This window comes from Pinus tabuliformis, chromosome 5_2, assembly GCF_031772625.1.
Source record: "Pinus tabuliformis cultivar Carrire ecotype Pingquan chromosome 5_2, CPIR1, whole genome shotgun sequence".
NCBI lineage: Eukaryota > Viridiplantae > Streptophyta > Pinopsida > Pinales > Pinaceae > Pinus > Pinus tabuliformis.
Genome location: NC_142306.1, coordinates 198181847 through 198196321, shown reverse-complemented (window position 1 = coordinate 198196321; position 14475 = coordinate 198181847). Strand labels below are relative to the sequence as shown.

Sequence of the window (14475 nt, the reverse complement as noted above, 5' to 3'; positions counted from 1 at the left end):
AATCACCCAGAAAAACTCAATGGTCCAAAAGAACAACTAATGGTTCAGGAAAATCGAATTTCTTGAGGAGATGGTCCAAGTTGGTTGATTAGAATGAGAATTTTTCGAGGAAAAAAGAGGAAGAATATTTTTAAGTGGTTCAAAGTCAAACCACTCTGGGATCAAATTTTTACTCAACCCAACAACTCCTCCAGTCCAAACGGCTCCTCTTCCTCGAGATTTGAGCAAGCTCACCAAGGGTTACGTTTTTGTGGGCATGGATCTAGTTGTTTTCTCTTGGTATTTAGCCGTTGGCTCATGGGATCAAGTCATTTTCACTTGGGGAGAGGTCCTCTCATATTTTTCTATTTAAGAGAGCTCTAAGCTCCTCATTGTATGACATTGTAATCGAGCTACTTGGCTAAGCGAAGCTTTGCTGGAATTTGTACTAGAATATTTTTTTTGAAGCAAATAAAAGAAAGCCTTTGGGGGTACATGCTTTGTGGTGTTATTCTTCTACACCTATGGTAATATTTTTCTGATTTGTTGTGCTTAATATTCTACTTGTGTTAAATGAATTGTTGATTTCATATGCCTTTGGGATTAATTTATACAAGTTAATTGATTAATTTTCTAGATTAGAGAAACACTCTAGATCCAGAAGTGCTAGTGGGTTTTCATTTGAACCCCTAGTCTACTTTTTCATTGTGCTATCTAATCCCTTGTGGATCTAACAATATTTCTGGAAGTGTGTAGAAATCTATTTTCTGAATCAGATCTTGAGCGTTCGGGGACGTTTTGGTTGAACTAACCAACTCTCAAGGAATAGAAGTAAAAGGACCCACATCGATTTCTCTCGAAGTCTTATCAAACAATTTTATTTGAATAGGGATTTTACTTGCCATAGCTTACACATATCATTAAATCTTCATATCTATTTGTTTATGACATTATGTGCTTTATTTGTCAGGTCTAGCTAATTTAGAGGCTTGCAATTTGTAAATCTTTGTATATATATTCTAACCCTCTTGTATATAAATTACATTCCTCTTGTATATATTCGGATCCCCTTTTTATGCTTGCGCAAATCTGAAGGAAGAGGGTTTGGCTTGGAGAATTTCATAATTTTTTTGCAAGAGGATGTTTGAAGATCAACGAAACATACATTTTAGATTTTAGCCTACCCTTTTTCGTGGATCAACCCACCATCATCTTTTTCTTATGCAAATCTGCTAGACAACTAGGGTTTGGAGATGATTTTGAAGGGATTATCCCTTGAAGGCTTGCGAAATTATAGATCTGCAATTTTTAGGCCTCTTTTCCCTTAGTCGTGAGCATAAGAGAGGGTTTCTCTCACTCTTGTGCGTGTAATTTGCTCCTGTAGCTTGGACATCCATTTCTTGAGTGAAATTCATTTGATGGAAAATCGATTTCCTTTTGGGACAAATTTTCATTGTAAATTTGTCGTAAGGCATTGAAAATATGTTTCATTTCTCTCCTGTACTTTAAGGAGGGGTATTGGCTCTCAAAGCTCCATTTTTGTAAATCCTCCTTAAGGATATAAAGCCCTCATTCTTGTCTAAGAGGGTTTCACCTTCTAATATTAATAAAATAACTTTTTTTCTTGAGGGAGCTTGGGGTTTTTCCCCTTGGTATCCCACCTCCTCATTTGGAAGGAGGACCTCTTTGATGGTTGATGACTAACTTGCTCATTTTGCATTTAGCTAGTTTTCTTGCTTACTTTGCATTATTAGCCTAGCTTAGTTTTTTGCTCATTGCATAATCTAATTCCTAGATCTAATTTCTGGTTCATCTTACAAGTAGTTTCAATCACTTGTCATCTACTTGATCTAACTTGCTTTTGTTTTCATTAAGTAATTTCATTAGCTATTTGATCTAATTGGCATTTTCAATCAAGTAGCTTTAGCTTCTTGATTTAATTGTCATTTGCTTCATTGAGTAAATCTAATTTGCTTCATTGGTCATTTAACACTCTAAATGCACTTTATTAATCATATAAGTGGAATGGTATATGTTAATCGATATTCACAAGGCATTTCACATTTGAAGCATTTTATTTTAATTGTCAAATCTCACTTGATGCAATTGTATTAACTTAGTATCTAATTTGCATTTTAGATCTCTCTAAAATTTACCTCCAAGCATAAACTTGGTTGATAGATATTTATGACAACCTTCCTCAACTATCATTCAATCTCCCTAAATTTGAGTTTGGAGCAAAGGTTAAAACGTGTGACCTAGCAGTTCTCTTGTGGCTAGGTCCCTTGTAGGCATGAAGGCATGCGGGTTGTATTGGAGAAATAAGGGGCTATCATTAATGAGGCCTTAGCCTCCTCACTTAGCCTTCTTTGCAACGACCTCAGTCCTTACCAAGTTGAAGGAATTGAGGGGAAGTCGCACCTTAGATTAGGAATTTAATTAAAATTGACCAAGACCACTTTATTGCACACACTCACTGATAACATTTGTTTCATCTTGCATAAAATTAACTATCGTACAAATTTGGTTGTGAGCATCTCATTCACTTGCAAGTATATTATTCAATATTCTCACACTTGTTTATTTCATTTGATGTCCTTAATGCTATATCATATTTGAGCAATCTCTCTTTGAGTACAAGTTTCATTTTCTTGCAAGCTCTTTTTCTATTTTTATGCTCATCCCTCAAAGTTGTATATGATGTTGATTCGCTAACACTTGTCTTGTAGCTCCCTATTCTTGTAACTCGAAAGTCATATTTCATTGCAAGTATCATGATTTAATTTGAACATATATTTCTTGCAAGTTATATTTAAAGGCATTTGGCTCTTATGATTTATCTTGCAGGATATCTTGTTGAGTTAATTGAATCAATATTGCTAATATCTATATGCTCATAAACATTTGTACTTGCTAAATCAATCTCTAATTTCATTTCAAGTTATATTGAATTGTGATTGCCTTGCTAACCATCTCCTAGAACTTGTTATCTCTAACAAGCTTTCCTTTAGATATCTTCCCTAGGGACCACCCCCCTTAGCTTAGCTAGGAGAAAGCTTAAACGTAAAGAGTTCGGAATAGGTGACAGCCCCTTCTCTGAGTGTTTCACCTTTAAGGCCACACCTAATGGGATTAGGGACTTTTCCCACATTAATCTAGGTGTGCATTGTTGAAAACTTGATAGCTTAGGAATGAATTTTTAAAGATAGAAAGTCTCAAGTATGACTTTCCAAAACTAGTAAATCACCTTGCATCAATTGCTAATCAAGTATTGTTGATGGAAAATCCCTTCTAATCATCAATCAATCCTAATAGTTCAATTTCAACTTAATCATAAATATTATTATTATCCTTATGATACTATTATATTATTATTAAAAAAAATTCAAGTCACTCAATCATGGCTCTCAATAATGTTCTCTTACACTCTCATAATTGGCATGGAATATTCCTCTTACACTCTCTTACACTCTCATTAAAGCATGTCATGAAAGATTCCTCTTACACACTCTTTAATGCATATGTTACACTCTCCTTAATGGCATAAGTTACAAAGGCATGTGCGTACCTTCTTAATGGCATGAGTTACATTACCTAAATAGGCGTATGTTACTCTCCCTCTTGGCATGCAAATTACTCCTCCTTTATGGCATGGATTCGTTTCTCCTCCTATATATATGTGCCTCATTCTTTTTCCCCTCACTACTTGTGCATTATGAAAGAAGAATTTGAACTTGAGAAAGAGTTAGAGAAAGTTGAAAAAGATTGTGAGAGAGAGTCTTGTAGAGAGAGCAGAACTTGGTGAGCCAAGGTTGATTCAGTGATTCAGTGTTTCAATGTTGATTCTGTCAAAGGAAAGGTTGATTCAGTGTGTGCATCTGTTGCTGCTACTAGTGATATTCATGCTACAGCTTGTTCCAATTTGGGTGAACTTACTCATTCTCTTGATCTCTCATTGTACTTTGTCTCTCTGCTAAACAATTGATTTCTAATAGAAGAATCTAGTTAGGTTTTCCCCTTATGGGTTTTTCCCTAGTCATTGGACCTAAATTCTCCGTGTTGTTTTGGGGTAGCATCAAATGTGCTCTAGCAATGAAAATTGGTGGAGAGGCTAAAGAAAATGAGATCTCCAAGACCCGAAATGGTTTGGGTAGATTCTACCCAATTTGAGAGATATTAAAATAATTAATATTTTTAATGGAGTTCCTAAGTCTAAACTTAGGAAAAATAGAATATTAATGGGTATTAATATAAAACTAGGTTAGAAGGTTCCAAAAGTTATGGATCAAGCCAAATCTAATCTTAGTCGTTGATTAGAGATTTAATCTCGGTCGTTGAAGGACCAACAAGAAAAGTATAAGAGGAGGCTTGAGGGTCAGTTGGAAGATACACCAGAGTGATCAGTCATTCATTTTGCTAGAGCGAGGTTGCTAAGAAAAATTGAATCAGTGATCAGCAGCAAGGGGTAGTGAGTACTGGGCAAAGAGGCAGAGACAATGCCAAGAGACCAGTGCAGAAGCAGAGAGCGAGACGCAGAGCCCAGTAGAGACAGCGTAGAGAGCGAGAGCAGCAGCCAGAGCAGGCCACACAGAGCCCAGCAGAGACAGCGCAAAGCCCAGAGGGACTGTGTCATCCACGCAGAAGGCAGAGGGAGTGACGCAGAGGGTCCCAGAGGCTGCACAGTGCCTCAAAGGGCTGACGCAGAGAGTCCTGGGGCTGACACAGTGCAGCAGGAAGCTGACGCAGAGGCCAGAAGGGCTAGCACTGAGCTTCAGAGTCACCGAAGAGGGTTTCATGGGACAGGTTTTCTGAATACCTGTTTCCAAATAGAGAGGTATTGTCGTCGTGTATTTTTCTCTGTTGGGTGAGCTGGCTAGGCACCCATTTGTACTCGAGGAAATACTGCATAATAATAAACCCTCAGAATAGTTGCACCAGTTTTCCCGCATTGGGTTTTTCCGGGGACATTTGTCCAAAAATAACGGTGTCACTTGTGTTTTTGTTTTCTTTCAGCTGATGATCTGTAGATGTTGTGATTGTATTGTGTTTATTTCGGTATTTAAATGTTTTAAATAGCTTGTTCATAGTTTACAAGTAGAAGAAATAAACCAGAAAAATACAGATTATTTTTCTAGCGGATATACTTAGAAAATTCAACACTTCGTGTCTCATTGTATTCTTGGTTGTCTTCTATTGTGCATTTTATTTATGTTCTATCTACAATTTCTTATCTAATATTGCAACATAAAGAAGTTTTGTAATAAGTGATTGTTACAGCATAGAACATCAGAATTTCAACATGCATCCTAGGTGACAACAAGTCTCATAATAACAATTCATCTTGGGTATTATATAAGCGTAATGTTTCACAAAATATCAAATTAGGATAGTCAAATCCTTTTACAATTCAACAATGTGAAATTTTCTTAATTTCAACAACTGGAATTTAATCTTTTATCTATTGGGGATTATTCGTCTTTAGAAATTTAATTATGGCAAATAACGATTAAATCACTATTGCAATATTCACAAATAATAACAGGAACTAAGAAATAATGCACACACAAAATAGATGACACCAACATTTTTGGACAATTTGTCCCTTAAAACCCCTAGTGGGGGGGAAACCAGTTTTGCAAATGAGGCTTTTATTATTAATTCTTCAACAAAAATTAAGAATTAAAATTTGCTTGCCTCTCGCTGGCAACGCTCCGGCAAATATATTTTTCTTCACAAAAATGATCTGGAAACACAAAAGTCTCCCTTTTGCAGAAGTACTCGCACTCCTCCTGGCAACTCGCACTGGCTGCTCCAGAAATTTGCACTGCCTCTAGGAGAATTCTCCTGCAAGTAAAACTGCCTCTAGCAACTCATCTGACCCACTCGTTTTGCCTCTGGGTAATATCTCTAGCAACTGGCAACTAAAACAAGCTCCTGTTTGTCACTCACATTGGCTAACTAGCTACTCACACTACTGAATTTGGCCTCCTTCTCTCCTGATGAAATCAATCTCCTTCCTTGTTAGAAAATCAGAAAGGCAAAAAGATTTTCTTTATGTTGATAATTACTTGTGATATTCTTATGTTTTCTTATGTTCCTCTTTTATCTTTAGTTCATCAAGCAATTACCAAAACAATAGCACAAAGATCATAGACACGAGATGTAGGCAGACCGTTAGGGCAAAAACCCTATCTAGAGGAAAGCCCGGTCAACAACGCTTCCTTAATAACTTCATGAGATAATCCAAGACTCTTGACCTAGACACAGACTTCCTCCACACCAATACAACCTTTTCTTCCTTTTGTAGATGATAACACTTTCAACAATAACTTTGACCTAGCAGCAACTGAACTTCGATCCAGCAACAACTTCGACCCAGCAGTTAGCCCGAGCAACACAACTTCAAACCAGCAGTATCTTTGTCCTTCCATCAAATATCCCAATAAATCCACACGAGTGAGACAGAGACAAACCCAGAAACTTCAATCTTTAATTTTCCAGCAACTTCGCACTTTTCTTGCTCTTCTTCTCTTAGATATTGAACTTGTGAATGTGAGTGAGTGCTCCAAATGAATTCGAACTGCTTCAATATATAGGCTTCTAGTGAGGTCGAATTACCCAGTTTGAGGCCGACTTGGTGCAGAGGTGACAAATGACTTATTTGACTCAATAATAAATCTTTTTATATGATTCAAAAGCCCAAGAAGGGTCTCTTTAAATGGACAATAACTCTAATGACTCAGAATAAATCTTAGAAGTCCTCAATGGGGACTTTAACCTAAAACATGATGACCCAAGCATGAAACCCATGCTTTAATAAGTTATAATAATAATAATAATAATAATAAATTATTTTTCTTTCTTTTGATACATACATTTCATATGACTCAAATACAATTTATGAAGACCAAACCTAGTTACATTCTTCAACATTCCTCCTACTAGAAATTGGAAATCACTAAGAAAATTCCTCTGGAAATTTCTCCACAATCTTCTTTGTTGAAATCCTTTTGTCAGTGTCTCCCTCGCTCAAACTACGCCCTTGCTAATCACTACAACTGGGTAATTCGAGCTCCTTGATGTGTCTCCAATTGATGCATCGATTTTCTCTTATAATCTCTCGTTGAACAATCAACAGCCACGATCTAATCACAATCTTGACCCCATCAAGTGACTTTTCCGAAAGCCTATAAAGCAAAATCAATTTATCTCAATTAATCTGATTTAATTAACCAATTTTCCTATGTTACACAGGAAAATATTTAACAATTGGCTAATTAATATAATTAACGCATTTTGATTATAAACTTTTTCTGGGTCTTGGACCCAATTATCCTTTTGTGTTCCTTAGCCTCTTAGACACCATAGAGACTAGAACACCTAACCGTTGCTACCAAAAACTAACAGACAATTATGCTCAGTCATTAGAAGTTCATATCGTCTCGTATCATCAATCACGATAGCATCAAGAACCGAGAAACATGTGAGGACGTTGCCGAAGCAAAGACGTAAACCCTTTCCACGAATATGCCTTGAGAACAAAGCACTTCCATAGGAGAAGGCAATGCAATAAACATGATATATAAATGTAAATGTAAATAATTATTTAATAATTGAGGAAGAGACATCTTAATGAAAGGACATCTCTCTTAGTGAGAAGACACCTACTTAGATATTTAGATGGGGCCCTCATTTGTAACCAATCACCCTATCATATTCTATCATTTTCTCATATTGACTCAATGTATTATTTTTTCCAACTCCATTTCTTTACATTGTTCCAAATATTTTGGATATTCATGATCTGAACATGATTGGTCCGTCATAGGCAATGTGAGTTTCTTGCATGAAAAATGTTGATGGACGTCAAATGGACCTAGTCATGTGCGTTTCAAGTTTCCACTGCACAAAAGGTTTAGTATCAAGCATGCTTCATTCTCTAACTCAAGGCCACCAATATGATGAATGATTAGCAATTCCCCCGTAGAGTCTAAGAAGGTTGCATTACATGTTAACCATCTACATACACACACACATACAAAGTTGTGATTGCATGGTGATAGACAATCAATACATAAAATCTGATAGGGGATGAAAAGTCCATCACCCTAACAATAATTGCTGGAGCTGGAATATAAGCATACTTTTGATATGTCGGTATTAGAAAATTAGAAGAGACAATAAAAGAACAAGGCATGATCATTCTATGTTGCATGGGTGCATCTAGGTGCAGCTACCAGTACAACAAGAACAAAAACCTGTTAGAAACAGGCACAGGGTACAATGATTTTACCTTACAAAAAAGAAGGTCATCAGATCAATGTTTTTAAAACCGGAACCGGTGACCGGACCGGTCCACCTAATGAACCGGTGTACCGACCGGAACCGGTCTAACCGGGACTGGTTTGGTCTAAACGAACCGGTTTTAGAAAAATACATTAAATAATTATTTTTTAATGAAAAAAACTATTTTTAAGATTTAAAACCATGATTCCAAGCCAATAGAGACAAAATATGCAAAGATTGCTCATTGATATACCATGTAAAGCCTTAAAGGTGAATATATCAAAATGGCACCGAGTGCAATACATATCATCGACAAAATACATAAGCAATGAGGCTCTAAATGGCCACTAGAGTGCAAAAATAAAGCCTACAAACTATGGGGCCAGTGGCCTACTACAAGACTTCAGTCTAGACTCTACATATATGATAATAGTAATACTATAATAGTGATCAACATTATCACTTGAAGTTGAAACTTCTCATGAGTCTCAGTCATCATGATCAAACTCAGTTGGTTGAGTCTCGACTCCCAAACTGTGTAGCCACAAACTTCTCTATTGGTTCAGTGACTTGAGTCTCAAACTTCTGAAGGTATTCTGCCCTAATATGCCCTATTATTTCATTTGGTGCTCCACATGGCTTTACATGGCCTCCTATCCCAGCCAAGTGTTGCTTGAACCTGTTAATACCCCCTCCTTGAATGGATTTTTGGCAATATTTGCAAATCATTTTGCCATCAATCATATCACAATGAGCCCATGCAGTATCTTCGGCTTTTGGAGGCATGATGACTCCCTGGATGGTAGATCATAGAAGTGAGAAGTTTATAACACAAATAAAAAATTCATGGACAGCAGACTCAAATGAGGAATTATCAAGTGCAAATCCTTACCTGGAAATGCAAACTAGCTCCCTTAGCCTCCTCTTGAAGATGGCAACTCCACTGACAGCTACACACTATCTCCAAAATAGCTCCAACTCCAACTCCAAGATGACTACTTCAGCAAAAACTCCACACTCTCCAAGCTCACAAACAAACTCACAAACACTCACAAACACTCCAAATCAGTTGTGTGAGACAAATGAGAGTGAGAGGGGTCTCTTATAGCAAGTGTGAGGGTGTTTTTGGAGGGAAAATACCTTTCCCTCACCCCCAAAACCCCTAAACCACAAAACCGCTGCACTTTTTGTCATAATTCGGTGGGCCGGTTTTGACCGGTTAGGGCCAGATTTCAGGCACATGAAGTATCTAACCGGGTTTTTTAGGCCGGTTCGGACCGGCCAGGCCTCTAACCGGCCGATTAGACCGGTTACCGGTTTTTGTGGCCGGTTTTTAAAACTATGCATCAGATTGCAGGTACAGCAAGTATGGTTACAGTTAACATGGCAACAGAAGCGCCCATGCAACAACGTAGTCAACAGATCAAAGCATCAACTTCCTATGAATGTTGTAGAGTACTGAAATATAACAAATTGTCCAAGATGTCTTACAACATACAACATTAACACCAAAGATGAAAATGATTATACCTGCTCACATATTGACAACAAATCTTTACGAAACTTATTACAAGAGCCATATCAAGCTTTATTGAAAGAGGACCTCTAAAAAGCAATCATGCTAGAAACATTTTCATGGTATTTATAACAAAATCTACAAAAGTTGGGAAATGATCAACACATTATCATAAGATGACAAATTAGCAATGCATGTCCAACAACTGATAAGTAGCTGGCTGCGAAAGTAAGGATCGAAAGGCCTTTGCACATATCCAAATCGATCAAGTCAATATTAAAGAAAATCAATTACTTAAAAAAAAAATATCTCCTATACTATTGGTTATTCATAATTTTTTCTCTGATCAGATAGGTGCCATTAACTAAGAGAGTTCTCTGATGTTAAAGGACTTCAGTGAAAGGCGACCACGAGTAAACAACAAATAACTTCTCCAAACATAATTTAAAGGCATAAAATAGCCTTAGTTGGATAAGCAAGTGGTTAGAACATGAAATCATAATGAAACTCGAGGAGGATTCTGCAACTCTTCCCAGAGCTCAAAGAAGAAGGAGAACTAAAGAGAAGTCTAAGATATTAAGCACCACTTGATTCCAATAGAAAGAAAAAAGAAAAAAAGAAGGCTACTCTTTTCATTACTAAATCCTATCAACATAAAGCAGTTGAAACAAAATTGAACGGGAAGAACACTGAGTATGTTAAAGTTTAAACACCACCTATGTCATAATACAGAATTAAAAAAAAAAGAGAAACAGTGGAACAAAAAAGGTTACTTTCTTCACCATATGTAACAACAAGACCATTGTGACATTGTCCATCAGACTGGTTTCCACAGCATCACAATTCACAAGCAATAAATGTCGGGTCTGTATACTCATTATCAAAACAATCAAGTTGTACTGACCATCACGGATCATCAACTGAACCAAGAGTCCCAGCAGCAAGTCAAAAACTTGGGAGTGAAGACCTCTAAAGCCAAGTCAATAGTAGCATTATATCTTGACAACATCAATCCAACGGCACCTAAACATATGCTATTATATATTTTTGTAAATACAATATCATAAGCTTTATAATTAGAACACCGTTTCTTATGCTCAGTGATTAGCAACAACCCTAAAACATGAAATTCTTGACATTTAAGACCGGAATTCTCCACTCCAATTAGATCACTAAGGTTGCATGATTCAGCTTGAAACATATTGTATTGGATTGGACAGAGAATTCATTTCAAACAATTCTAGTACAGTTCAGTCTTCAAGAGTGAATATATTGTTGATTTGGGGTAGCATCGGATGTGCTCTAGCCACGAAATTTTGTGGAGAGCTTAGGGCACATGAGATCTCCAATACCCAGAAAGGGTTTGGGAAGATTCTAAACAGTTCAAGAGATATTAAAATAAGTAATATTTTTAATGGAGTCCCTAAGTCTAAACTTAAGGAAATTAAAATATTAATGTGGATTAATATAAAACTGTGTTAGAATGGTCCAAAAAACATGGATCAAGCCAGATCTAATCTTAGCTGTCGATTAGGGACTTAATCTCAGCCGTTGATTTATCAACGAGGAAAGTATAAGAGAAGACTTGAGGGTCACTTGGAGAACACACTGAGGGAGACCAGTTAGTTCAATTTCTGGAGCAGGGTTTCCTGAAAAATTGAACCAGAGGTCTAGAGAGCAGTCAGGGGGCAGCAAGTACGGAACAGAGAGACGGGAGATCAGCTCAGACGCAGAAGAGGCAGACGCAGAGTCAGAGGAAGCCACGCAGAGGCAGCAGAGGCTGCGTAGAGCCAGAAGGGCCTACGTCATCCACGCAGAGGCTGCAGGAGTGACGCAGAAGGCCAAAGAGGTTGCGCAGAGCCTCAATAGGCTAACGCAGAGGGTTTCAGGCTGGCGCAAAAGGTTTCAAGCTGACATTGGGTTCAGAAGAAGTGCTGGAAATTTGTCTATCTGTGGGTAAGCTAGTTTGGCACCCTATTGTACTAGAAAATTGCTGAATAATAAAATCCTCCCTTGCTGCACCGGTTTTCCCACATTGGGTTTTTCCGGGGACATTAGTCCAAAATAACTGTGTCAATGTGTGCATATGTTTGCTTCTGTATTACGGTGTGACATCTACAGCGGTATTTATTTTAATGTTTATTGAAGTAATTTCATGAATAACTTATGATGAAATAAGTAGGAAAAGTAAATCAGTTGCTGCAGTGATATAATTTTCACATATATTTATTTTTAAAAAATATGGTTGACATTTATAATGCATCTACCTTTGCTTCAATGTCCAGACTCCAAACTAAAAGCCATTCAAGGGAATTTTATGTGTTTCTAACTTGTATTTTTATAAGAACGATTAAGAGAAAAATTTTAAACAGCAGCATAAGAAGAAAATTACAAAACAATGACCACATGCAAGTGTTATACATGAAGATTAAGAACCCAATGAATATCTTCATTATAGAAAAGAGTTAATCACTTGTAAAATTCTCCATCATATCTGGGTAAATTTCCCACCTCTTCAACGTGGATTTCATCAATTTTGCGTTTCTGGTGGCGAGTCATTTTCAAGCTTCCTCCCTGTCAAACCAAAACCTATGCAATTTCAAATTTTGTGAAAAACTAGAACTAAAACTCCAATTCACAAACAGGCCCACCAAACATTGAAAAGAAAACCATTTTAATGGATAGATAAAACAATTTTATTAATGTTGAACAAATGACCAAGAAATAGATCAGTGGGACTAGACAATAGACATCAATAAACTGTGGGAGTATCTATAACACTCTAGAGGTTAAAAAGCTAGCAAAATAGGAAGGATAGAATTAATAATTAATGGATAGAGACAGAAGTGATGTTGACCTCTGCACAAAATAGTATTCAGAAAGAACTGGTGATTGAATTATACCTTGTCCTCAATTTTCTCATCAGCATCAGTCTCCACAGAATCAAGTTCAAATTGCTCAAGTTTCACCCACTCATCAAGCCTTCTATTGACTGTAACCAAGAAGTTATTAAGTCAAAAGACTGCAAACACTGCTCGATCTTAAATGTAATTATGACGCCCCAAGGAACAGGATTAAACTGTTTTTATCCGAAAACCATTCAGCAATCAAGATTATGTACTTATATTGCCAAAAAAATTGCCCTCACAACCACCAAGATTTATGTTTAACAAGAATGTAGACAACATGATTCATGTGAATTTCCAAAACACATGGAAAAAGAAGAAGGAAAATGTATTATCCAGCAACTTACATATTGACCAGTAATTTTCTAAGAAAGATCTATTAGTAACAATGACCTAAAACATCTTCATTCAATGCAGCATTTAAGTTTTATACTGCATGAATAACTACATTGAAAGCATACAGGATTACACCCCTTGCAGCCAGCAACCAACCCATAGTCTCCTATTCCCAATATCCAATAACAGGCCATCCGAGTTACCATGCAGTTGGATCTTGTCCTTGTATTAATCGAAAGGACGAGGTTCTAAACCAAACTTCTAAATAATTATAAGCAATGCTAAAGGTAACTGACTTCTCCATATCATATGCAAGAAATTTTAGTCTGCTCATAATGACTGAGACACTATAACTGGCCTATATGGATTGAGAGCTTCGACAAGTTCTAGGGGATTCTTGATTGTGGATATTAGCTTGTGTTAGTAAAGAACGGATATTTTCTTAACTCTTGGAGAGTAGTTATATAAGTAACCACTCTTCTGGATTACAATTATGAAGGACTATTTCATATGCAAGCATTGCATGGCATCGATCACATTCTGTATAATTATTCACTTAAGAAATGTTCAAATATCTGTCTACCCATATTCTTACTGGATTTCCCACAACAGAGCCAACACTGCCATGATGACATAAGTAGCATAAGTGACATTGATTTAATGGCTACATTGATGAATTGACTGAATATGACATAGGTGTGAGACAATGGAGGGCACCCTATTCAGATGATAGTTGCAAAGGCAATAGTTTGTATCCATTTTTTGCAATTAATTTTTAAACAACCTACAGAAGGTTAGAAACAGAGGTTGTATTATCTTAGAATAGAGTTGTTCAGACAATCTGTTATATTTAAGTACCATCTTCAAAGCCATTAGAAATTTTGATCTATATGAATACAGTACTGATTTCTCCATATAAAATCTTACCAATAATTAGGACAAAAAGATATAAAAAATGGCCTTATTTATGCAATTTTGACAATCCTTGTATGTTCTTCTGTTAATTATGAATATCAGATATTTTTTTAAATATACCCATTCGAATTGTATATAATACAGTTACAACATGCATATTAGTGCATGTCTCTTAAAACCTAACACAAAAATATAGACTTTCAAAAGAAAGGAAAAGCATCTAAACAATGGCTGTAAACAAAACTAAAAAATACGCAAAATCAAGTATCATGAGATTTTTAATTCCACGTAAGTTTGATTATTTTATACCATGGAAAACGACTTTAAATTTTTCACATAATATTAAAAGGCCTATGTCTACCAGGTGACAATCATTTGTTTCTGCCACCTGTTACCCCTAATGTCAACAGGGGTACATATGTTTTTCACTTCCATTTATCACCATTGTAAGCCCAAGATCACAAGTCAAAAGCATTGTAAAACCATGTGACATTTTGTATTTAGGTGTCCTATGTCTTTTGATGGTCGGCCACAACC

General features: G+C 36.5%; 1 protein-coding gene across 1 annotated transcript in view; it reads right to left on the bottom strand.

Annotated features, from left to right (window-relative positions):
• LOC149158245 (histone acetyltransferase of the MYST family 1-like) overlaps positions 1–14475 on the bottom strand; it is a 312036-nt gene that overhangs the window by 217691 nt on the left and 79870 nt on the right. The window contains exons 2-3 of the mRNA XM_089436162.1: positions 12685–12773; positions 12293–12355 (exon numbers count right to left, since the gene is read on the bottom strand). Coding sequence (XP_089292288.1) covers positions 12293–12355; positions 12685–12773 — 152 coding nt within the window. The remainder of the gene's footprint in view (positions 1–12292; positions 12356–12684; positions 12774–14475) is intronic.